Source organism: Mytilus galloprovincialis, chromosome 2, assembly GCF_965363235.1.
Source record: "Mytilus galloprovincialis chromosome 2, xbMytGall1.hap1.1, whole genome shotgun sequence".
Taxonomy (NCBI): domain Eukaryota; kingdom Metazoa; phylum Mollusca; class Bivalvia; order Mytilida; family Mytilidae; genus Mytilus; species Mytilus galloprovincialis.
The window spans coordinates 112,272,178-112,298,129 of record NC_134839.1 but is presented as its reverse complement, the minus strand read 5'-3'; the positions used below and the strand labels follow the sequence as shown (position 1 = coordinate 112,298,129).

At 30.9% G+C, this 25,952-nt stretch overlaps 1 protein-coding gene across 4 annotated transcripts in view; it reads left to right on the top strand.

Moving 5' to 3' along the window:
• Positions 1 to 24,387, top strand: part of LOC143065407 (serine/threonine-protein phosphatase 6 regulatory ankyrin repeat subunit C-like) — a 43,992-nt gene extending 19,605 nt beyond the window's left edge. The window contains exons 10-28 of one of the 4 annotated variants that reach the window (XR_012975465.1): positions 3,889 to 4,041; positions 4,713 to 4,781; positions 5,075 to 5,215; positions 5,811 to 5,922; positions 6,079 to 6,144; positions 6,404 to 6,479; positions 7,115 to 7,240; positions 7,817 to 7,904; positions 8,577 to 8,694; positions 11,391 to 11,531; positions 12,138 to 12,204; positions 12,522 to 12,609; positions 13,696 to 13,779; positions 16,353 to 16,578; positions 17,051 to 17,133; positions 18,123 to 18,214; positions 20,207 to 20,353; positions 20,767 to 23,242; positions 23,276 to 24,387. Coding sequence is in view for 3 of the 4 variants with exons in the window: in XM_076238958.1 (XP_076095073.1) it covers positions 3,889 to 4,041; positions 4,713 to 4,781; positions 5,075 to 5,215; positions 5,811 to 5,922; positions 6,079 to 6,144; positions 6,404 to 6,479; positions 7,115 to 7,240; positions 7,817 to 7,904; positions 8,577 to 8,694; positions 11,391 to 11,531; positions 12,138 to 12,204; positions 12,522 to 12,609; positions 13,696 to 13,779; positions 16,353 to 16,578; positions 17,051 to 17,133; positions 18,123 to 18,214; positions 20,207 to 20,353; positions 20,767 to 20,888 (1,999 nt within the window). In the remaining variant the exon portion in view is untranslated. Of the gene's footprint in view, positions 1 to 3,888; positions 4,042 to 4,712; positions 4,782 to 5,074; positions 5,216 to 5,810; positions 5,923 to 6,078; positions 6,145 to 6,403; positions 6,480 to 7,114; positions 7,241 to 7,816; positions 7,905 to 8,576; positions 8,695 to 11,390; positions 11,532 to 12,137; positions 12,205 to 12,521; positions 12,610 to 13,695; positions 13,780 to 16,198; positions 16,288 to 16,352; positions 16,579 to 17,050; positions 17,134 to 18,122; positions 18,215 to 20,206; positions 20,354 to 20,766 lie in introns of those variants that run through there. The other 3 variants (XM_076238958.1, XM_076238959.1, XM_076238961.1) reach the window with 3 other exon arrangements.
• The last annotated feature ends 1,565 nt before the right edge of the window (positions 24,388 to 25,952 follow it).

The following is a 25,952-nucleotide window of genomic DNA, read 5'->3' as shown; positions in this document are numbered from 1 at the left end:
TATGACAGTACAATGTACTCTTAGCACAAACACTTAAGGTCACTGTGAAATAGACATCTAGGGCAGGAAACAGTCAGTTATACCAAACCAGTTTGACTAGATTCTAGTTTAAAACCAGTTTGACTAGATGTCTAGTATAGTCTTGGAATAACAATAGTGTGTCCTATATTTTGACAATGTAAATGACATGAGGACCTGGATTGGGTTTTTTTTTATATCTGTATTCTTTAAATTTTTAGGGCATTTTCTTTTAATAGCCTTAAAAATAACTCTCATTCTGTAAAATTCTCATGAAAATGATTTTACTATTTTTAGTCTTTCTGTTACAAGATTATTTATCAATTCTGTACATTGACCGTTATATTATCAGTATTACATTACAGTTACCTTTTCAGTTATTTTGCACAGTTATTCTTTATACTTTTGCACCGCATTATTCTCTATTCTTTATTTTGTTTTTCATTTTCTCTATTATCTATTTTTTGTTGCTATTACATGTATTCTCTATTCTGTAAACCCCATTCAGACCCTCATAGGTAAACTTCTATTGTATGAATGGGATAAACTGACCTTTCAATTCTCAAGGCTAAATAAGTATTTTATAGGCTAAATACAAACTTACCTGTCAAGGTAGAATTGTATTCTGAGTGATACCGGTGTTACTCAAGTCACCATAAAAAAAATATACATATATTTCTGTATGAAGGACTCTGAACCGTTATGGTACTCCAAACTGCAATAGTTAAGATGAAGTGCATTTTTTGATTGGTAGGAAATTTACCTTCTGAAGCAGTTTTTTTCCCCCGTAAAATAAAAAAGGTTCCTTTGCTTACATACAATGGAGCATGTCATTCTCTTAATTTGCACAGGGTGGAGACAGACTCTCCGTCATATAATATTACGGTAAATGAGAGACTTGAGAGAGGAACAAATTATAGATAAAATGTTACAGCAGATGATGCAACTGTAACTATGGACAATGACGAATGTAACTCTCTTCCAACTATTAAAAAAATGTACATCTGCAGATTTTATCTAGCCATCACGTATCATATGTACATTAGGGAACGCAGTGTTCTCCCCAGGCCGTTTTAGCGCAGCGCTTTTCATCGCTATCACAATTTCCCGCTGTTCTATTGAACTGACCACAGCGCTATCCAACACAAGCGCGTCGCTATATTTTTTTCATAATTTTTCAAATTTCCAGCTTATTTTTCACTTCGGATCACGTGATCGACTGGTTTACTATTTCTCTAAATGAATTATTGCCGTTGTATTAAGTAACTCCGCGGGACCAGTCAAGATCAAAATAAACAAAGATTTCAACATTGACATCTATTGTTTTAATTAAAAGAATATATAGTCATATATGAATGAAATGAGATGAAACCAATTGACCGCATTTCCCGACGACACTCACAAACTTGTTTTACGAACTTTGAACAAACGATGATTTTAAAAACGATCAAACATAGGAGTTTGTTACAAATTATTTGCCAGGTTTTCTATCCATACAAACCCGGAAAATGAGCAAGTCTTAAAGTAATAATTATCACCTATTCGAACTCATAATTGTTTAGTCAGCAATTCTGCAGTAATGAATTTTACCATTTGAAAACAATTGAGAGGAGATGATTAGAAAACCAAAACCCAAGCTGATACAACCTGAGAAATTCACTTTCTCAATGTCCAGCTTGGATGAAGCCATTTGAATATTATAAAACGTTTAGGTTAGAAAAATTAGAAATCATTATGCTAAAACTGGTCAAACGTCATAAGGTCAACAGTACACTGCTACAAAACCAAACACAGAAGCTGACAATGACTAGTCTTCATTGTTGGTCCTACATGTTCTGCGACATCACCTGTTAGTGCTTAGAAATCTTCACATAGGCAGAATGGTATCATGGAAAAAAGACTTCTCCTTGGGTTTTATACACAGATAATATGGGATTATATGAATTTACAATGGAGAAAAAAATACTCTTCTATATCCAGACAATAACTATGGTCGGGTTAACGTTGTTGTCTCTTTGACACATTCCCCATTTCCATTTTCAATTTAATTTTAATAACATTAACAAGCAAAGGGATAATTTCCATTAGCATGATGAGGACATCATTTCAAGAGAAAACATCAATAGCATAATATTAGAAAAACACATAACAAATCAATTACAAACAAATTGCGCCCCACGACAAAGTTACAGGAAATTGTCGAAAATTAAGCGCTTTCCACAGCACTATCCAAAAATCCTGGGGACAACACTGGGAACGGGCCATAGCACTACAGCTTGACCCTTACATTTCAGCGTCCCAGTCACACCTCAAAGTCCTACATATATATATATATATATATATATATAAGTACGTCTGAGTCAGTGACAACTCTACAACAGATTTATCCATCGGATCACCAGCAGTGATGTACATTATGCATACACAACTCATCTAAACATCAACCCAACAATGTTAGATCTGTAAATTTGCTTTCGCAAATTTTGTGTTCTTCCCTCGCCTCTCAGTAGCATGGGTTCTAATCCCAGCGAGGGAAGAACAACAAATTTGCAAAAGCAATATCTCAGTAGCATGGGTTCGAATCCTGTCGAGGGAAGAACAAAAAATTTGCGAAAGCAAATTTACAGATCTAACATTGTTGGGTTGATGTTTAGACGAGTTGTATATATATATATATTACGGATTACAAATGTGTCGAGGTTTGTGATTGGATAACAACACAGAGATGTCAGTATATATTCAGGAAACTGCCGGGGTATATACGACGTTTTTATCCCCAATTGGAACCTCAAAAACGTCATCATAACACTGGTTACTATGTGACGTAGTCAAAAGCTATCAGACTGTCAGAGGCTCACAGAGGGAAAATAATGACGTGCTTCAGTTAATAATACATTTTTGATACAAAATCACGCAATTTACACTTTTAATACTTAAATTTAATGTTAAAAGTGTTAGTATAGATTATTACATACACGATAAAATTATGTTCACAGCAAATTAGAAAATCCTTCACGTATGCCGAACATATCAGGTTGGGTTTTTCAATATATATGTGTTGTCAACAAATACCTGCACTGGAAAATAACATTAACTCAGGGGTAATCCGTAATATATGTGTTATTCAGGTCTCAGAAAGGGTATATACTGTGACATTCCCGGCTTAGGGCTTATATCCCCTTCGCCTTCGGCTCAGGGGATATAAACTCTAAGCCGGGAATGTCACAGTATATACCCTGTCTGAGACCTGAATAACATATAATATATATATATATATATATATATATATATATATATATATATATATATATATATATATATATATATATATATACAGGTTCACGTTGTTGCGTTGTATGTATAAGCATTATTTAATATTTATTGAGACAAGGTACAAGTGGAATGTTGTTTCGTTGTATAAGCATTATTTAATATTTATTTAGACGAGGTAAAAGTGGAATTTTACCAGTTCATGTTGTTTCGTTGTATAAGCATTATTTAATATTTATTTAGACGAGGTAAAAGTGGAATTTTACCAGTTCATGTTGTTGCGTTGTACAAATGTATAAGCATTATTTAATATTTATTTAGACGAGGTACAAGTGGAATTTTACCAGTTCATGTTGTTGCGTTGTATAAGCATTATTTAATATTTATCTAGACGAGGTAAAAGTGGAATGTTACTAGTTCATGTCGTTGCGTTGTATAAGCATTATTTAATATTTATCTAGACGGGTACAAGTGGAATGTTACCAGTTCATGTCGTTGTGTTGTATAAGCATTATTTAATATTTATTTAGACGAGGTACAAGTGGAATTTTACCAGTTCATGTCGTTGCGTTGTATAAGCATTATTTAATATTTATTTAGACGAGGTACAAGTGGAATGTTACCAGTACACGTTGCTGCTCTGAATGGTCATACTGATTGCATGAAACGATTACTGTCTGCTATGCCACAGTTAAATATTGACATCACAGATGATTGTGGTAGAACGTGTCTCCATGGGGCTGCATGTAGTGGGTAAGTGAAACTGCTAAAAAATTGGGCCCCTTTTTCAAACTGTCGTAATTATTCACTCTAGATTCATAGCATCAAACAACTTGAGGTGACTGTTTCATAGCATTTACTTTATGAACTTTCTTATTGTTTATAAAAAAAACGTCCTAGAACAGTTAATGGAATGCAACAGTTTAAAATTGAAAAATTGAAATGACTTTTAACGAGTATATAAACACAGATAAAAGATGAATATTGATATACATGTACAACCAAATATCATGGATGCATTTTATGGTGATTAGGAGGGCCCACAGGATTATTATACTATACCAGATTGGCAGTTTTATTAAAGGAAAAGGAAAAGAATTACAAAACAAAATCAAAATGAAGATAATGAAACCTGATCTTAATCAAATGACTGTAATTAATTCTATATAAAAAAATACTTTCTCCTAAATCCCAATCTTCCGTTTAGGAAAAATTGCTTTCAGTATAGAACATGACTGAAAATAGGAACGTTTCTGAACCCTTGCTCTGTTTTATAATATTTTAATTTTCAGGGCTATCTCCCATTAGGTGATTTACTTGATCATTTGTACATAAACAAACAAAAAATTATAACTGTTGCCAGTTTTAAACAATTTAAAATCTAAGGTAAGCTTATTTAGTAGCATTTAAATTTATATTTATAGGAAAGTTGATTGTGTAGAATTATTATTAAAGACTGGTGCTAATATCTCACAGTTAGATGTAGAGGGAAGGTAAGCATTGGTTATAAGTTCACGGAGAAATATTATAAATATATGTCACTTAGAATTGAAAGTTTCACTGGTTTTTCTGCTCTTTAAGACAGAACCTAAGTGAATTGGATATGTTTTTCCTTATTTACTATTTTAGGAAATGTTATTATATAATGTTTGGTAATAAGTGTATATATAAATACTGGTGTAATAAATTAAATAATTCTATTTCAGAACTCCCTTGCACTATATAATGTTTGATAATAAGTTTATATATAAATACTGGTGTTATAAATTAAATAATTCTATTGCAGAACTCCCTTGCATTATGCAGCTGCACATATAAATTTGCAGTGTGTGTCTATACTACTAGACACAGGCAGTAATGTAAACATTACAGATAGACGTGGATGTACACCCCTACATTATGCAGCAGCTTCAGATCCAGACGCAAAGTAAATCATTATAAACATTTCATTCCTACAGATAAATGTCCCAAAATGATACTTATGTGAATAATATGTACCTGATTCAATGTTTGAATAGAATAACTATTTTGCATGAAATTAGTCTGATCAAATGTTGTCCTCGGTATAGTTTAATTTTCAGATCTCAGATACTTAATGACTTTCAATCATACAACTGTGTATAAGGATGTATATTGGTAGTATAGCAACTTCAAAGAAAAAGAAGATCTATTTTTCACTCTTTATTGACTTTGATTAATTTTCACATTCAATATTGGTTCTTAAGAAAGTCATATAGAAATGGCGAATGGATACATGTTAGGAAAAACATAAGGTTTTTTCTTTGACCTTTTATTTAAATTTTTCTCTGTTTTCTACTTAATTTTCCATTGTTCATTTTTCAAGCAGTATTTGACTGAGAATCATAGAATGTTTAGTATTATAAAATCAATTTAGAGATGAGTGGAACTTAAAAAGACAAGGAGATGTGGTACGATTACCCATGAGACCACTTACCATCAAAGACTAAAGGTTGATGATATTATATTCCCCTGTAGATAACATATATGTTTATTCATTACAGGGTGATAGAATTACTACTGAAACATGATCCTCGTCCAGGAATACGAGATAATGAGGGCTACAATACAGTTCATTACGCAGCACTCAAAGGTCATAAGCTATCACTAGAAATGGTTAGTCATCAAATCATTACAATGTTTGGAAATTTGATTATGGTACAGATTGATTTTTTTCATATTTTGAAATATTGTATTTACGTGGAATATCATGTCATTTGTTCCTTTTAATTTGTAATTTCATATTATTCATGTTAAACTTCCTGATTTCAGCTCCTTGATGCTGCAGCTACTGATTTGTTGAGAAGTGGAGCTAGATATTCCCCTGCTCACCTGGCAGTAAGTTTACTTGACATAATTTATGACTCACCTGGTTTGGATTAGCCTTATATAATTTGTTTTCAATAAGACATCAGTATTTTGGTTCCTTGACATTACCTTTTTAAATTTAAATTAAAAATCATGAAATTTTAGCAGGCCATCTTGAAGAATTTAACCTGAATAGTTTTTTTCTGTTTTCTTTGGAGAAGTTTATACATTAATAGGGTGGTAATGAACACTGTGACTTTCTTAATGTATGTATTTTGTCTATTTACAGGCTTACAATGGACATAGTGATGCCCTCAATGTATTACTTGGATGTATAATGAATCTGGATATCAGAGATTATCATGGTTTGTACAAAAAAAAATAGACTAACTTAGCATTTTAATACATAGTAATTTATGGGGGTCTCTTCTCTTGAAAGTTTGATATATTTGTGCAATTTGATTTCAAACACGTCTGAGAATCACTCAATTAAAACATTTACACAAAATGCATCAAATTAGCTAAGGTAGTTTGTTATTTAATATTATTTCAGTTTATAAAAGCACATTTATTTATAAAGTTACTATTTAATGGGGTTTTTTAATCAAGGGCATTAAAGTTATGTGATATTTACTTGCATAAATGTATATAAAAGGAATTAAAACTCATTTGTTATACTAGACACATTGCATATTTAGGAAAAATGCTTATTAGCTTTGACACAAATAAAAACAAAATGTGTCAAATTGAATAGATTGATTTGAATAATATACCTCATCTATAAAGACGTTATTTTTTCTAGAGAAAACTACAGCACATGAAATGGCCTGTGGACAACACTTGCATATTTAGGAAGACTAATTATTAGTTTTGACACTAATTAAAGGAAATGTGTCCAATTGAATAGATTGTTTTGCAATAATATACTTTATTTATGAAGACATTATTTTCCACTGTAAAACTATGAAAAATTAATATATGATACCTTAACATTTTGTAGGTAGGACAATGTTAGATTTAGCTTGTTATAAAGGTCACCATGAATGTGTAGAAACACTTCTATTACAAGGGGCCACAATTCTAGTCCAAGACGGTCAGACACGGAGAACACCTCTACATGCTGCAGGTAATATTGCTCACAAATCTCGTGCTTTTTGTCGTTACTATATTAGATAATTATACAGAAAGATTGTATGCAATCAAAAATGTTATCACTATTTTATGAAATTTTCCTTTGATCTTACTGACTGATAATTTCCTTTCTCAGCACAGTAGAGTGATATTAAAAACTATCGCCAGAAAATAAGGGCGCACATGCCGTTCTCACTGAAATTAACCATGTCATCAAAGGTAAAATAGCAATAAACAGAGTATCATTGGTAATCTCAAATCGATTGCTATTCTCACTTTTGCCATACAGTCTTGAAGTGAGAAAAGCTATCAAGTTGAGATGACCAAGGATAATCAATATATGTTTAATCAAATAAAGCGATATTGGGTTAAGCAACCCTAAATCAACTTCATACTAATTTATATACAGGCATTAATAAATTGTTTTTACAAATAAAATCTAACATATACTGCCATTAGAATTAATGATTCACAACATGTCATATTACTTAAGCTCATATTTATAATACATCCAATGTGTAAACATGAGGTTTGAACTACAGTAATCCTGATTCTAATGATTGTGTTTTAGCATTAAATGGTCATACAGAATGTCTGAGATTATTACTGGAGACTGCTGATGACAATAACATAGTGGATTGTACAGATTCCTTTGATAGGTAAGGTTATACTGTAACTTAAGGTATAGTCCTGGAATACTGCCATCTTGGATTGTACAATCGCAGTACACAACCAGTCTAGATCTTTGCCCAAATCTACAAATTACACAGATTGGCAATTTATAGGTTAAACTGTTTATTTATAGAAATTAAAGAAAACTTAGTGATTTATTGCATTATTCAAAATGTTTAAATAAATACCAAATATATGTGTTTTAGAATAAATTTTTTAACTTGGCCATTTTAGGGGAGATAACTCTTTTAGTGAACAATTTCTACTGGACTGATAGGAAAAATTGATTTTTTTCTATTATTTTTTTAAGCATATTATAAAACCTATTTTAACATATTTTATTTCAAAATCCTATCTCATTTATTTCTTTTTATTCACAAAAATGTGTTTTTTCATAAACAATCTTAGCAAATTTGGGCAATTTTTTGTACAACTTAGATAAAGGTGGGTGTATTTCTGAAAAAAAATTAAAGAATTATAAGTTAAATGAAATGATGGGAAAGGCCTCACATGATTTTTAACAGCTAAAATTTTACTGAAAATGAAATGTTATTTTAAAGTTGTTATATTTTTTCAGATACTGGCAAAGATTTTCCTATTTACAGGTTTGTTTACCCGAACCTTTGGTTACCATTGTATAAGAATTGTTTTCTTTTCAGGACTCCACTAATGCATGCAGTATCAAATGGTCATGTAGATACAGTTCTTTACCTCATAGCAAACGGTGCCATAGTTAACAATCGTGATATACAAGGTCGAACAGCACTTCATCGAGGGGTAATATATACTTCATTTACACTAACAATCGTGATATACAGGGTCGTACAGCACTTCAACGAGGGGTAATATATACTTCATTTACACTAACAATCGTGATATACAAGGTCGTACAGCACTTCATTGAGGGGTAATATATACTTCATTTACACTAACAATCGTGATATACAGGGTCGTACAGCACTTCATCGAGGGGTAATATATACTTCATTTACACTAACAATCGTGATATACAGGGTCGTACAGCACTTCATCGAGGGGTAATATATACTTCATTTACACTAACAATCGTGTTATACAGGGTCGTACAGCACTTCATCGAGGGGTAATATACTACACTCTACAAAGAGTATTAACATATCATTTTATCATTTTCCTTATTGGTGGAAGAAGACTTCAAGTCTTCTGAAGGCCAATGGTGCCGACTTTAAAATCTTTGAATTCTCCATATGCCGCATTCTTTTCTGTGTATTACAATTTCATAACAACTTCTGAGTCCTGACACCGATTTTTACACATGATGAAGCATCTGAATCATTTAATTTGTAAATTAGGATTGAAAACAATCACTATCGTAAATATGTACCCTTTTATTTATGTAAATTATTAGATTTCATCTCATCTACATGAACGTTATTTGTTTACTTGTAACTGGATGTTTTTACTGTAGATATTTGAGGTACGCATGCGTGAATTTGGTATCGGGACAACTCGCCCTGTTTACACGTTCGCCCTTGAAGTTACGTATTTGCAGACAAGAAGATTTTGTTTTTAATAAATAGAAAGGATCTATTTCTCATTAAATTGTTGTCTTTATTCATTGTTTTCCTTTGTCATGTGAATTAGATGCCTTTTTACTTCAAATGGTTTGAATGTATTTATAAAATTATTCAAGACTCAGTTGACAAGAGCAGTACGTTGCTGTTGGGAGAATTTTGATTAAACTCTAAATGCTCATAGAAGAAGAAATATAATCTAAACTGAATGTACCTCCTTCTGAATAATTTATTGCAATATAAATTTAAATCCCTTTTGACAAGAGAAATCTGACTTTTGTCAGAAATATTTGTTTCACATGTGCAAGGTAGTCACATGTGGCGGCCATATTACAAATATGTGAAGAAGCCTCTAGAACCATGACCTAAACATAAATAGTCTTCCGAAAACGTAAACTTTATGCAATACTATTTTATCAATCATGATTATTTTCATAAATTTAAATTTGATTATTTAAAGAAATAAAATTATAAAAATTATGATTTTAGATTAGAGATTCTACACAGACATACTTTGATCTATTTATAGCCAAATAAGTTTACCTGTGTGAAAATGTAAATTATGTTCTAAATGGATATTAATTTGTTTACTAAACAAGTAAAGACAAACTATGGATGGAAGATAATAATTCACATAAATATTTCAGGACATTTGATTTTGATTTATTTTAATAAATATAGGATTTAAAAACTGCAAGTGCAAACAAACTCTTCTTCTTCTTCTTCTTCTTCTTTTTTTTGCTTAAAACTTTACACACTTCTTTGTTATATTAATCTAAACATCTGTATACTTTTTGGTGATGATTCAAAATCTTTTTTTTTTCAGTTATTTAGTATTTTGTAAAGTAGAGGAAGGGTTTTTTTACATGTTGCGCCGTATCTCAAAAATAATTTATGATTATTGCTTAAAACTTTACACACTTCTTTGTTATATTAATCTAAAGATCTGTCTGTATACTTTTTGGTTTTGATTCAAATTTTATTTTAGTGATATTTAGTTTTTTTGAAGAAAAAAAGAGGGGAGGGGGTGGTTTCATATCCGTATCTCAAAAACAATAAATGGAATAAAGCAGCCTGGGTTAGTTGGGCTGCTTTTATGGTAATTCAAATTACCTTTTATCATGTTTATTCACCTTCTTCCACCTCAGAACTATCAGCTGTTTGATCAAATATAACTAATGAAGAAAAAGAACATCAGATAAAATGTTGAAAAAGTTAATTCATTTCCTATGAAAAACAAATTCCTATCAAACAATTACCTGGATTTTTTAACTGCCTATAATTTCTGCATGTAAATGATTAATATGAGGCAGGCATTACCTGTGAATGGGGACGAAGTTTGTTTAAATTATTTTTTTTGTATTTTAAATATTTGTTAAAAAAAAGATACGGAAATACCGTAACGTTTCCGATTTTGGTTCTGTTGTTAGGGATTTTACTTGTGACGTTATTTAAGTTATGACTTCATGTTCAATGTAAACAAAGAAACGCAATGCATCAGGTAGGCCTAACGTTTAATCGTACCAAAGACAAAGAATGATTAAAAATGAAATATTGGTATTGTGTTCCTTGAGTTCCTATATTTTACTAGACTAATCAAAGTCTCACGACAACAAGACCGGAAGAAGGAAGTAGAGTTATGTGTTCTGCGCAGATCAGGAAATTAAAAAACACGACCAAAAAAAAAATTGAACGATTTTGAGTTCATTAGTACAATGAAAAATTCGGGAAATTTTCCCGATTTTTTTTTTTTTTTTTTTTTATTGAATTTTCTACTGTAATAGGGCACTTCGTCCCCATATAAATTTTGGATTTACAAGGTAAAACTAGTTTTGACATATTTTTGAAAGTCAATACTATGTAAAAAAGATCCCTAATAACTTATCACCATAACTGTATTCAACTGTTCTTGTTTAACAGGCTGCCAACGGCCATGAAGAATGTGTGGATGCTATGCTACACAATGGTGCCGATATCTCTATACAGGATAGTCTTGGTCGGACGTCCCTTCACTTGGCAGCAGCATGTGGACAAGTAGCCATTTTAGGAGCTTTACTTCTTGTAAGTAATCACCTTCAAATTGATAACATGTACACAATTACGAAAACAAATTGATACAGCCGTCAAAATTACATTTGTGTAATTGTGATTTTTCAATCAGACTTCATCATAATCCTTTGTCTTCTATTGCAGATCATTTGATATTTAAAACCTAATTTGAACTATGTTATGATTTGATATCGACTACCAATTTATTTTCGCGATATTTTATTTCGCGTTTCATCCTTTCTAGTCCAATTCACAACTGTTTAACTTCGTGATTTTCTAACTAACTTTGTGTAATATGATAAGGAAACAACCGAGTTTTACAAATCCACGATTTATTTTCGCATCATTTTTCTTCTCGCGAAAATAAATTGGTTTACATGTAGTATTGGCCATAAATCATCAATAGATATTATAATTACATAGTGAATAACCTCTAACAATCTTATAAACAAAAAAACTGGCAAATAGCAAGAATTGAATGAGTACATATAAGAAAGGATGTCTAAAGAATGATAACACCATATAACTGTAGAAATGTAAGAGTATTTATAAGAGGCTGAATTGGTTTCACTTGTTCTGACTTTCTCCTATGTTATTTTTTATTTTTCTGTATTTCAGACTGGGCCATTACCTTCTATAGAAGACAGAAGAGGGTACTGTCCTTTACATTTAGCTTGTTATAATGGTAAGATATATTCAAATCAAGTCTATAAAACTCTGATAAAAAATAAAGTCAAACAGAGCTAACAATTGTATAAGCATGTTTTTTTTAAATGTTGCATTTTAGATACCTAGATATAATGGATAGAATGTTCTTGAAGTTGCACAACTTGGTGTAAAAAAAAATATGGACTAACTTCTTTTTGCAAAAACCCCAAGAAAACCAGTAGGTAAATTATTATGTCTTTTATAAACAAGGGATTTATTTTCAGGTTGTACATTGACATTAATCTATGTTATTAGCGTTTCTTGTAATATTATACGTCTTATTATTCTTTCCAGGTCATGATGGCTGCGTAGAAGTATTATTAGAATATGAACAACATAAAGTTTTTTCAGGGAATCTTTTCTCTCCTTTACATTGTGCTGTGTAAGTATAGCAACATCAATGCCCCAAACTTATAATAAGTAATTCTTAAAACACACCTGAAGTAAGCAATTGAACATATTTTTCTGGTATTGGGAGATATCCAATTTTACTCATGTTCTATTGGCCATTACAAATCCATTATCTAACTGTGTACCATCATCTTGGATTGTAAAATAGCAGTTAAATATAGCCAATAGGTCTAGTTATTTGCTTAAATCTGCAAATTTTGAGAGATTGGAATTTATATGTTATTCTTTTTATTTGGGTAAAGAAAACAAGTGATTCTTACTTCATTTAGACAGTGTTATTTTTGTTTGAATCTAGAATTAAGGGGAGATAACTCAATTTAAAAAATATATAGTAATGCTAGAGAAAAATTTATTTGTAGCAAGAAAACAAGGTTGGTGAAACCAATTTTCCTTTTTATTTCCTTGAAGCATATTATAAAATCTATCTTTTTGTATTTTATTTCAGAATTCTGTCTAATAGATTTCTTTTCATTCACAAAAAGAGGTTTTTCATAAACAATCTGCATATTTTTGCAATTATGCATGACTATTAGCTTGAAAAAGAGCACAGTTTCTATACTTTTTATTATATTTTTGAACAAAGCATGGAAAAATCTACATTCTGCCGACATATAATAGTTCTATCTAAGAAATCAGACCAATGATCCAGTTTAGGTTCAAATTTTGTATAAGTTAGGTCACTTCTCTATCAATATAACCATATCTTCTTGTTAATTTAGGAACAAATATCAAACTTTCTGTGGATTTATTTATTTATCTTGGCACCAATTATTGTAGATTGAGAAAAATAGTCTCGTTTTGAATTATGAATTTCATTGTTTTTGCAAAATATGCATGCAAACCTTCAGAAAATGTGCACTTTGCTGAGCTATTAATTTCATAATTCATCTTTTACAACGAAAATCCATAAAAATTGATATTCCATGAATAATAATGATCTGACAAGAGTAGCAATGTTTGAATACCTCTGTAAAACTTGTATCAGTAAATTTGATGTGTTGTGTACAAACATCTATTTATTTCATTGTATGACAATTTCTGTTTGTACTTTTTCCAGGATAAATGGAAATGATTCTTGTACAGAAATATTAATAGAAACTTTAGGTGATAGCATTGTAAATTGTACAGACACCAAAGGGAGGTAAGTGATACTGTTGATAAAAGTGATAGAAATTTCCTGGTTAATGTCAACAGTGGTTAATGATTTACTACGATCAAAATATGACCCCAATTGAATTTAAAATCATCAAAGGTCAAAATTAGATCTGAATTTATTTTTGAGTTTCTTTGCATTTACTTCATGTAGTATATTTAAAAAATATAGCTTGAATCTTTCTTTGGATTTGAGTATGAACTGAATTCAGTTTAATAGTCCAGATAAAAGGCCATAGAATAGATATGATTCAAGGTTTGATATTGTGATTATTTTAGATTGTAAAATTAATTAATTTTTATACGACCGCAAAAATTTTAATTTTTTGGTCGTATATTGCTATCACGTTGGCGTCTGCATCGTCGTCGTCCGAATACTTTTAGTTTTCGCACTCTAACTTTAGTAAAAGTGAATAGAAATCAATGAAATTTTAACACAAGGTTTATGACCACAAAAGGAAGGTTGGGATTGATTTTGGGAGTTTTGGTCCCAACATTTTAGGAATTAGGGGCCAAAAAGGGCCCAAATAAGCATTTTCTTGGTTTTCGCACTATAACTTTAGTTTAAGTGAATAGAAATCTATGAAATTTTGACACAAGGTTTATGACCACAAAAGGACGGTTGGGATTGATTTTGGGAGTTTTGGTTCCAACAGTTTAGGAATTAAGGGCCAAAAAAGGGCCCAAATAAGCATTATTCTTGGTTTTCGCACAATAACTTTAGTATAAGTAAATAGAAATCAATGAAATTTAAACACAAGTTTATGACCACAAAAGGAAGGTTGGGATTGATTTTGGGAGTTTTGGTCCCAACAGTTTAGGAATAAGGGGCCCAAAGGGTCCAAAATTGAACTTTGTGTGATTTCATCAAAAATTGAATAATTGGGGTTCTTTGATATGCCGAATCTAACTATGTATGTAGATTCTTAATTTTTGGTCCCGTTTTCAAATTGGTCTACATTAAGGTCCAAAGGGTCCAAAATTAAACTTAGTTTGATTTTAACGAAAATTGAATCCTTGGGGTTCTTTGATATGCTGAATTTAAAAATGTACTTAGATTTTTAATTATTGGCCTAGTTTTCAAGTTGGTCCAAATGGGGGTCCAAAATTAAACTTTGTTTGATTTCATCAAAAATTGAATAAATGGGTTCTTTGATATGCCAAATCTAACTGTGTATGTAGATTCTTAATTTTTGGTCCAGTTTTCAAATTGGTCTACATTAAGGTCCAAAGGGTCCAAAATTAAACTAAGTTTGATTTTAACAAAAATTAAATTCTTGGGCTTATTTGATATGCTTTATCTAAACATGTACTTTGATTTTTGATTATGGGCCTAGTTTTCAAGTTGGTCCAAATCAGGATTCCATATCAAGTATTGTGCAATAGCAAGAAATTTTCAATTGCACAGTATTGCACAATAGCAAGAAATATCTAATTGCACAATATTGTGCAATAGCAATTAATTTTCAATTGGAGTTATCTTTCTTTGTATAGAATAGTAGTTGATAATATATGTTGGAAATTTGCCAGACATGACTATGATGTCATTTTCTATTTTTATTTGCCAATAACTTTATGTAAATAACTTCATTGGAAATTTGCCAATATAAAATGTTGCTGATGAAGCTTTTTTTCCTTATCTTATCTAAAATGTTTTTAGATAATGTATGTTGGACATTTGCCAGACATGACTATGATGTCATTTTTTATTTTTATTTGCCAATAACTTTATGTAAATTACTTCATTGGAAATTTGCCAATATAAAATGTTGATGATGAAATTTTTTTTATTGTTTTATACAATAAACAATGTATATTCACTTTTACTACCAACCAATCTTTACCATTCAGTGATAACAAGCACTTTATTTTACGTTTTAATATTTTATGATGTATTTAAAAGAGTAGTTATTGTTGCAAACTCCATTAGAAATTTGAATTGATATCAGTTTTGGAAAAAGGGAAACGGGGATGTGAAAAAAAAATGGGGGGGGGGGGGGGGGGTCAAATTTTTCTCATTTCAGATTTCATAAATAAAAAGAAAATTTCTTCAAACATTTTTTTGAGAGGATTAATATTCAACAGCATAGTGAATTGCTCAAAGGCAAAAAAAAATTTTTAAGTTCATTAGACCACATTCATTCTGGGTCAGAAATCTATGCTGTGTCAACTATTTAATTTTAGATTTAAATAAGTTTGAAGAAGAAATCTTTAATTGATTTGTAAAATCTTGACATTTGTTTTGTGTAAAAAAAACCCATGTAATGTCAAAAATTTGATCACAATCCAAATTCAGAGCTGTATCACGCTTGAATGTTTTGTCCATACTTGCCCCAACTGTTCAGGGTTCGACCTCTGCGGTCGTATAAAGCTGCGCCCTGCGGAGCACCTGGTTGTATTCTTTACAGAAGCCCTTTACATGCGGCAGCTTTTAGTGACCAATGTGAATCTATGTTATAATAATAATTTTTTTTTTGTGTTACAGAAGCCCTTTACATGCGGCAGCTTTTAGTGACCAATGTGAATATATGTAATAATAATTATTTTTTATTTGTGTTACAGAAGCCCTTTACATGCGGCAGCTTTTAGTGACCAATGTGAATCTATGCAGTTACTTCTGTCTCATGGAGCTTCAGTGAATTACTGTGATAAGACGGGTAAATCTCCCGTCATGTTGGCAGCAGCTAACGGCCATGCTGCAGCAGTAGAGTTATTACTGGAGAATGGAGCAGATCTCTCATTTGTTGACTGTGACAAAAACTCAGCATTACATTTTGCTTGTGCTCATGTAAGTTTTTATCAATGTGTTAAATCATTAAAAAGTAATTAGTTGTTAACGAATACATTTGAAAAATAGGCTTTATAAACATTGGTTTAGATATTACAGCTTGCTTTTTTTTTACCCTGACCTAAATATTGTAGAAATGAATCAAACTGACATCAGTACAAAGGTCACATTTGTTTGAAAAATTATTGTCCCCATCAAATGTGCCATGGGTGAGGGAAATAGTAAGTCCTTCTCTCATCCATTTGTCTGTCTTTCCTGAACACACTATTACTTGTAGCCTGTGTCTATATTTGGTAGATCTATTGTGAGTCAGCTTGTAGCTTTCATACCCCACCATTATGAAGTGATAGTGTGAGTTGTAGATGATGATTTAATATGTATATCTATTCTTCTGACAAATCTGTTTCAGTTATACACATTACCAGGGAACAATTTTCCACAACATTGCAATCTTGTTTTATTCTACTTTCAGGAACATGAAAATGTGGCATTACTGTTACTAGATAAAATTGATGATTCGGGTACAATCAATTTACCAAATGCTGAACAGAAGACGTAAGTTTCAATGTCCTCTTTTACATCTAATGGTATATCAGTATATGATTAGCTCACATTTAACTTTATAACTTATGGCTTGGTTATTTTAAAATAAGATAAGGACTATGGTATGATTGCAAATGAGACAACTATCCACCAAAGTTCCATATCACAGAGATCCATTATTAGTATTTAAAACGAGACAACTTTCCATCAAAGTTCCATAACAGAGTCATATTACAGAGAACCACCATAGTATTTGAGACATTGCTAGTTCCTTTTATGTGTTAAAAGTAAAATGTGTCCAAATAGCCTATATTACATATTTTAGTGACTTTTTAATGCTTAGAAAAATATCCTTATTTTTTGGACAATAATACTTCTGTAACATTGTATAGTAAAACTCCTCTCTGTTATTATGACCTATATTGTACTTAACTTTTTTACTGCCCCGCCTTTGATAGTAGAGGGGCATTATGGTTTCTGGTCTGTGCATGTGTCCGTCCTTCCGTTCGTTCGTCTATTCGTCCTGTTTCAGGTTAAAGTTTTTGCTCAAGGTAGTTTTTGATGAAGTTGAAATCCAATCAACTTGAAAGTTAGTATACATGTTCCCCATGATATGATCCTTCAAATTTTAATGCCAAATTAAAGTTTTGACCACAACTTCACGGTCCACTGAACATGAAAAATGGTAGTGTGAGTGGGCATCCGTGTACTATGGACACATTCTTGTTTCTTTTCACACAAGAAAAAAGTTGCATTCAAACATTTAACCTTCTGTTCATAAAAATTAAGCAGCGTGTTTGTTTGTGTAAGGTTTTTATTTTCTTTGTCTTAAAATTAAAATACAAAATTCTGAAGAGAACTTCAATCTAACATAGATATTTTCCAAATATTTAGCTGATTGAATTTATCAGTATTGGACGATTTATATTGTTCACATTATAAATAAAATGAATTCATAAATAGATTGAAAATGTATATATATATGTAATATTTATTTTCAGTCCTCTACATTTAGCCTGTAAATATGGATTAGTTTCTATAGTACAAGATCTGATATCTAAAGGAGGAAATGTTCTCGCTGTAGATGAAAATGGTAAGATAAATATTGTAATCTTTTTAATTTACCACATTTTAGTATTTACACTTGTTGATTGTTGAGCAAAACCACTGAGAATTGAACCAAATTTAAAAAAAAGTCGATGTGTTGTTTAGACTGTTCTTTTATCAAAACATACATCCAGGGAAGGCAAATCAAATTGGAGAAACCATTTATAGAGACAATTTTAAAATTTCTCTTGTGTTTACACTGCACAAAAGCACCCACCCATAGGTAAATTTTAAAGAGCCTTTAGTTCATCATAAAGAAGTAGATTGAAGTTTAAACGTTGTCATCATCGGCTATGCTATTGATGCTAATGTTGTTCTCCCCTGTTGTAAGAGGAATTAAAGTTTAAACGTTGTCATCATCGGCTATGCTATTGATGCTAATGTTGTTCTTCCCTGTTGTAAGAGGAATTGAAGTATAAACGTTGTCATCATCGGCTATGCTATTGATGCTAATGTTGTTCTCCCCTGTTGTAAGAGGAATTAAAGTTTAAACGTTGTCATCATCGGCTATGCTATTGATGCTAATGTTGTTCTTCCCTGTTGTAAGAGGAATTGAAGTTTAAACGTTGTCATCATCGGCTATGCTATTGATGCTAATGTTGTTCTTCCCTGTTGTAAGAGGAATTAAAGTTTAAACGTTGTCATCATCGGCTATGCTATTGATGCTAATGTTGTTCTTCCCTGTTGTAAGAGGAATGAAAGTTTTAACGTTGTCATCATTGGCTATGCTATTGATGCTAATGTTGTTCTCCCCTGTTGTAAGAGGAATTAAAGTTTAAACGTTGTCATCATTGGCTATGCTATTGATGCTAATGTTGTTCTTCCCTGTTGTAAGAGGAATGAAAGTTTTAACGTTGTCATCATCGGCTATGCTATTGATGCTAATGTTGTTCTCCCCTGTTGTAAGAGGAATTAAAGTTTAAACGTTGTCATCATTGGCTATGCTATTGATGCTAATGTTGTTCTTCCCTGTTGTAAGAGGAATTAAAGTTTAAACGTTGTCATCATCGGCTATGCTATTGATGCTAATGTTGTTCTCCCCTGTTGTAAGAGGAATTAAAGTTTAAACGTTGTCATCATCGGCTATGCTATTGATGCTAATGTTGTTCTCCCCTGTTGTAAGAGGAATTAAAGTTTAAACGTTGTCATCATCGGCTATGCTATTGATGCTAATGTTGTTCTCCCCTGTTGTAAGTGCAATGAATGGGTGACTGAGTGGTCTAAGTAGTTCAACTACTGTATTGTTAGACTGTAAACACTGAGGTTGCTGGTTTATCTGAATCAACTAAATATGCTGTATTCTCTTTCATGAAAATTTAAGCTACATCTATTTGAATGGCTATCTATTACATAAAAAAGAAAGTTTAAGACAATTTGAACAGTTATGTATAAATGGTACCCTGTATACTTAAAAGGTTTATGCACATGTAAATGTAAATCTATAACTGATAAATAGAGAAAAGTGTTTTAAAATTGTGAAATATTTAATTTTCCTCTTCTTGCTCGAGATTTTGTTTCAAAATGAATGTGATCTGACTTTGAATGATTGTGTACTTAACTATGTAACAATGCTTAATGCTGATCTCTAAATTTATATAATTGCTATGAAATATTTGCATGATATTCTCTTTCAGTCTTTTGGCATGTGATATTTTATGATAGACTAATTTATTTTTTATTTCAAAGATTTTTGTCTTTTTTCAGCTCTCTTTTTTACAGAGAGAATATATAGCCATTTTAATGTTTTATACTTATAAAATGATTGTTAAATGAACTAATCTTTAAAAGGACTCAGAAGAATTCAAAATAATTTTGTTGTTTTATTGCTATTGATTGGCTATTTGCACAATGCCTGAAATCCATATCTTACTGGCAGAGAATAATCAGCATGGCAGACAATATAAGATAATACAGCATCAGCTACATGTAAAGATCAACACTACAGTATGATAGCAAGAAATACACTTTTTCTTTGCAGGCCATTCCCCTGCTCTGGCATGTGCCCCGACCAATCGAGTAGCTGAGTGTCTAGCTATTGTATTAGCACACATGCCATTCTCACAACCACCTAACAATACCTTCCAAAGAAGAAACCGATCTGAAAGCTCTCCATCGGCACCATTTGGTGAGATTTCAATTACTCGTCAGACCCACCTATTTCCTACTGTTTTATTTTAGAAATTTGTTTGAGGAAATTTTGATTTATTACAGTTTTATAAAAAAAAGTTAATGGGTCTGATCAGTAGAGAAACAAAACATATTCTAAACGCTTATTGTATAGATATACATATGGTTTTGTAAATAATTTTTAAATAGCATGAATTCTATGTATATAGAGCATGAAAGTATAAAATTCATTGTGTATTTTTTAATGAAGTTTATTTTTATTTTTTTATCTGAATTGTGTATAATTAAACTCTTGGCATGGAAAACAAATTATTTTCTTTCTTTCAATTCTAGAATATTTTTTTATTATTAATAACTAAGAGTTTTTGCTAGGTTGTAACACAAACTACAATTTTGAACTGTATATTTTAGGTGCTACAAGAACACTTGACAACCCAGGAAGTCCAGCTGGAATCGGTAGTCCTGCAGGAAGTGTACAAGACGTTAAAGAACATTCAGGGTCATATCAAAGTTCTGACTCAGAATTCTATTGATAATTATATTATTTAGGATAATATCATGACTATCATGGACAGTTATGACCCGCCAAAAGTCAAATAGAAGTATTGTAAATGAATAAGATAATGTCATATGGGCGAGTTTCAAAAAGATTTCAGAGTTTGGAATAGAACTAACAGTCTCAATAAGAAGGAGTAGTGCTGTTGCCAAAGAATTGCTCATCATTATTTTAAATGAAATAGAAAAATTACATAAAGTGTCAGCTACCAAAATATATAATAAGACATTAAAATAAACGCTCATATATTCATTGATATAATACTTTTCATTTATTCTCTGACACTGATTCACTAATCTATTTATAGTTACTTGAGAGGATTTGCTGTTTGTGTTCTTTGTTTAATATTTTTAAACTAGAGAATTTGGGAGATAATTGAAATATTTAATTATATACATATTAACAAATTAGGTTTTAAGTTTATATTATTAAAACAATTATTTATTTATAATTTATTAAACCTAGGCATTTCTTTGTGAAAACATGTCTTATACATTGAGTACATTTTACAATCACTGTTAAACAGGAATATTTGTGTGCTCCTTTAAAACATTTGAGTGTGGAGCACAACCATAATGGACAGATATCTGACTGTCTGAATGATAGTTACATAAGATCTGACTGTCTGAAGGATAGTTACATAAGATCTGACTGTCTGAAGGATAGTTACATAAGATCTGACTGTCTGAAGGATAGTTACATAAGATCTGACTGTCTGAAGGATAGTTACATAAGATAGTATTGCAGCGAGATCTTACCATTTGCAACACAGCTACCATGTAATGTTGTACATTGTATTTTCACTTTTGACACAATTCCTGTCCTGAAATGGTCTTGTATTTGTCTCAAAATAAATAAACAAGGTTTTAAATAGTAAATTTATGTTACTATGCTTTTCTACTATAAAAATGTAGTTCAAATTGGATTTTCACATTTAGTGCATACACAGTTTCTTAGTTCTGTTGTCTGTTCTGTTAAAAAACATAGCATTATCAAAAGTCTAAAACGGTTTACTTTTATAAATTGTGAGTTGGATGGAGATTTGTCTCCTACACATCTTCCTATATCTAATAAGTTAACAGTTTAAATTGCAGTTTACAGTATTATCCTTTTGACAAACACATTTACTTGGAAAATAAATTTTAAGAAATCTTTTGTTTACCTTAAAATGTATGCTCCTTTTCCACTGCCTAAATAAACTATATCTAGATAAAGGGTGACTTGTAGTGGCTAACCAGACTGAAGCATATTTCCTTCATATAAAACAATATGTTTTCTCATTCAAATCCTGTAAGTTTGTCAACTATAGCATTGTTATATAAAACATTATATTTGTGTGATGAATTTTTCTAATGATTTGAGAAATAGTGGTAAATAGGAATTAGTTGAAATTTTAGAATTATGGTTTAGGGAATCTAAGATCCCTAAGATCTCTAAATGTGAATGTTTGGATGTATTTTATTATGATATTTGTTATTTGTAGATGACTTATTTATTTGTGTCCTCCATTTATTGACAAAACTTAATACAATGAATCAATTATCTGTATTGTACTTATTCAGGGTTTACATGCTACAAAAGGAAGTCACTTAATTGCATACATATTTTAAATTTGTTCATTGGTTCAAATCTCCTTATTGTTGAAGTGTCTTCCTTTTTGTGCCATACAAACTGTCCATTTTCTTTTGTATAGACACATATCATCCACAGAGTGCCTATTCTTTTGTTAGTAGCTCAATAGTTATTTTGTCTGTTAGTTTCACAAGAAACTACTTTGTTATTTATTTGGCATAGTCCAGAATTTGTTAGTTCTGTAAGGTGTACTTATCTATATAACAAACAACAATCCATCAATCAATAAAAACTTTATAGACTAAAATTCTTTTTTATTTATTCTATAAATAAAGCTTTCATCAAAATGTTAGTTACTGACAAAAAATTCTGGCTATTACCTGCATCAAATCAGTTATTACTGTGTCATCTTTGTATGTTTTCTTAAAAAAAGTATTTATTTTTCTACCTCTTAACAAGTTGGAAATACACATTGTTGCTTATGTTCTGCAATTGATAATTTTCAAAGTAATTCCAGATGTATCCACTAACCAACCAGCCAACTAACAATATCTGTCATTACACACAATAGAACACAGGAGAAATTCACTTCATTTGAAAAGAAGGATATGGGTGATCTTCATTCCAAAGTCAGTGTGAGGCCTTCAACACCGGAGTAAAAAAAAGCTCACCTCACTGCATTTTTGTCAGGAATTGGTCCCTTATTTATCCTTTGTCTGAACTATGTTTGGTGGCCCCTTACCTCCACTTAATAACAAGGTTTGGTGGCCCTTACCTCCACTTAATAACAAGAATTTCTGTCATTAATTTGTTATAGATGTCATTAGATATTTTGTTTGAATCAGTTAGTTTTGTATGATGATTTCTAGGGTCCTGTTTATACCAAAAATCAAATGATCAAGTACCAGTGTGTCAATCTTTAAAACGTATAATATTTATAATATAAATTTATTATTATGTTTATTTATATATAGATTCCTTAGTGCTTTGTTATCATGTAGAAAAGTTTCATATCTGTCTCGGGACTATTGTAATGTTAAACCCTTTGATTAAAAGAAAAGAAAAAGTTTCCTTTTTCAGTAACAATGACATCAGTCTGTTAATTATTCAGGAATTTGTTCTACAAAACAAGAAATTCAAGTTTCTAATTTCATCTAAAATGCTCCAACCATGTTATAATACATGTCATGTAATATTTGGATATATTGTGAAGAATCAAGTAAATAAATTTCATATGAGAGTGAATGATGTTAGGAGTCCTGGGGTTTGTCCTGTATTATCAGTAAAATTCATCTGGAGCTGGGTAAATGGTTTCCTTTGTGCCAAAACACCTTATCTCTCAAAACCTTGTTATATTATTGTCCCCTAGAATTGTATCCCTGTTATGTTTTTGTTTGTGCACATGTGGTACAAGGAACTTTTCTGTGATTCATTTATGCTTGTGCTAGATTTATGTAACCTTAGAAACCATCACTTTTTGGAAGGACAATACAAGTTTTCTTATAACAAATCTAAATATCTTTCGTTGTTAGTTTTGGCATAAATTCAGAAGACATTTTTGTTAAGTTAATTACAAACCCTAAAAGTAAAAAAAACTGTTTAGATATATTCAAATGAAAAGTAAAGAATCTCATTAAATCAATTTTTGATTGAAATTGTGTAATTTCCTGGATGATTTCTAAGGGAACAGTTTTGTTATTATAGCTGATCATGTTAACTGTATATACATGTATATTGTTACTAAAAATAGATAGGGACCTAGAATATATTAACTTGTTGTGTATGTAATTAAGTTTAATATGGTTAAAACACAAACCACCATAGATGTTTGTTTCTCATAACATTTCTAGACTTGATATATTTGCAAAATGTAATACAAAAGAATAAAACATTTTTGAAAGAAATTGTCTATATGTATGCACGATTGCCTATATTAAGTCCAACAATGCGTCTGTGTATGGTAACATGTACAGACACCTTGTAAAGTACCACGTTAAAACCAAGCTCTGCATGTCAGTCTATTACAAAGCAGGGTCCATATTCATGTGCTATAACATGTTCTTGACCTGAATATACATTTAATTGTCACTGGATGCCAAATAGCCATTCATACTACCATAATCCTAAACACATAGTTTGTACCTAGTTAGTTTCATTTAGAATTTCAATAGTTTATCTTAATATAAACTTTACACTATAATCAAACATCAAAGATGTACACCTCTAATTTTGGACAGATTGAATTATTTTTCTCGTGTTAGTCGTATTAACTTTGTCAATTTTGACATAGAATACCATAGAGCAGACCTAGTTTGAATCAATTGTTAATAACCACAGACATTTTCCTTCAACATAATGTAAACTGAGATAGTTCTGTCTGGGTTTTTTTTTATTGCGATTTTATTTACAGTAATTTAAACATCTTTGGCCTGAATATTCCTGTTATAAATATAATTAGATATCTACCACCCCACCCCTTGAAAGAAACAGACCTAAACTAAAGCATCACAGCTCATGTTAGAAAAGTCAACTTATGTTGGTGTTATTTCTATACAGACTGATGTATCTTTTTTTACTCATCAAAATAGTAAATAATCAATTATAACAGTGTTGTGCAGAATTTGATTAATTTTTTTTTTCAAATACACAAGTAAAATGCAAAAAGTACTGGACTCTGAGGAAAATTCAAAACGGCAAGTCTTTAATCAAAATCCAAAATCAAAAGTTCAAACACATCAAAAGAATGGAAAACAACTCATATTCCTGACTTGGTTCAGGCATTTTCTTATTTAGTAAATGTTGGATTAAACCTGGTTTAGTTAGCTAAACCTCTCACTTGAATAACAGATGCATAAAATTCCATTATAATAACACTGTGTGTGTACAAAACTAACAGACATATTAGGTAAAAATGTTAAAAATAGGGGTCAGCAGTCAACTTGTGGTATTATCTTAATCATTTTATATTGTACAATTACACAATTACTGAATATATAAGAACAGAGCACTTGATATGTAACAAGGTAATACAAAACGACATATTGTCAAAAATGAAAGACAAGTATACAAAAATTATCATAGACCAATAACAATGCTGGGAACCACGTCTAATGGATACCACCAAAAACAGACTAAACAATAAAAGTTCTATTCATTAAGACAAATAAAATAATAATATAACCTGTTATTAAGATTATAAACAGCATCAGTAACCAGAATCTATACTTCAAGACCATTGTGTATTATTTGTGAAGTTGATACCTTCCGATGAACTTTTTTTATAAAAAGGACGAGACATTCTTTGGCATACCTCTGGTTTTTGGAAAGATTAGAACTTATTCTAAATCTTTACTTAGGCACCAGCCCCCCTAACAATATGACAGATTAGCTACTATTACTAAATGTATTCACAGTGAAATAAAGTTCCCTATGGATCTCATGTATGTGCACATAATACACATATAAACTG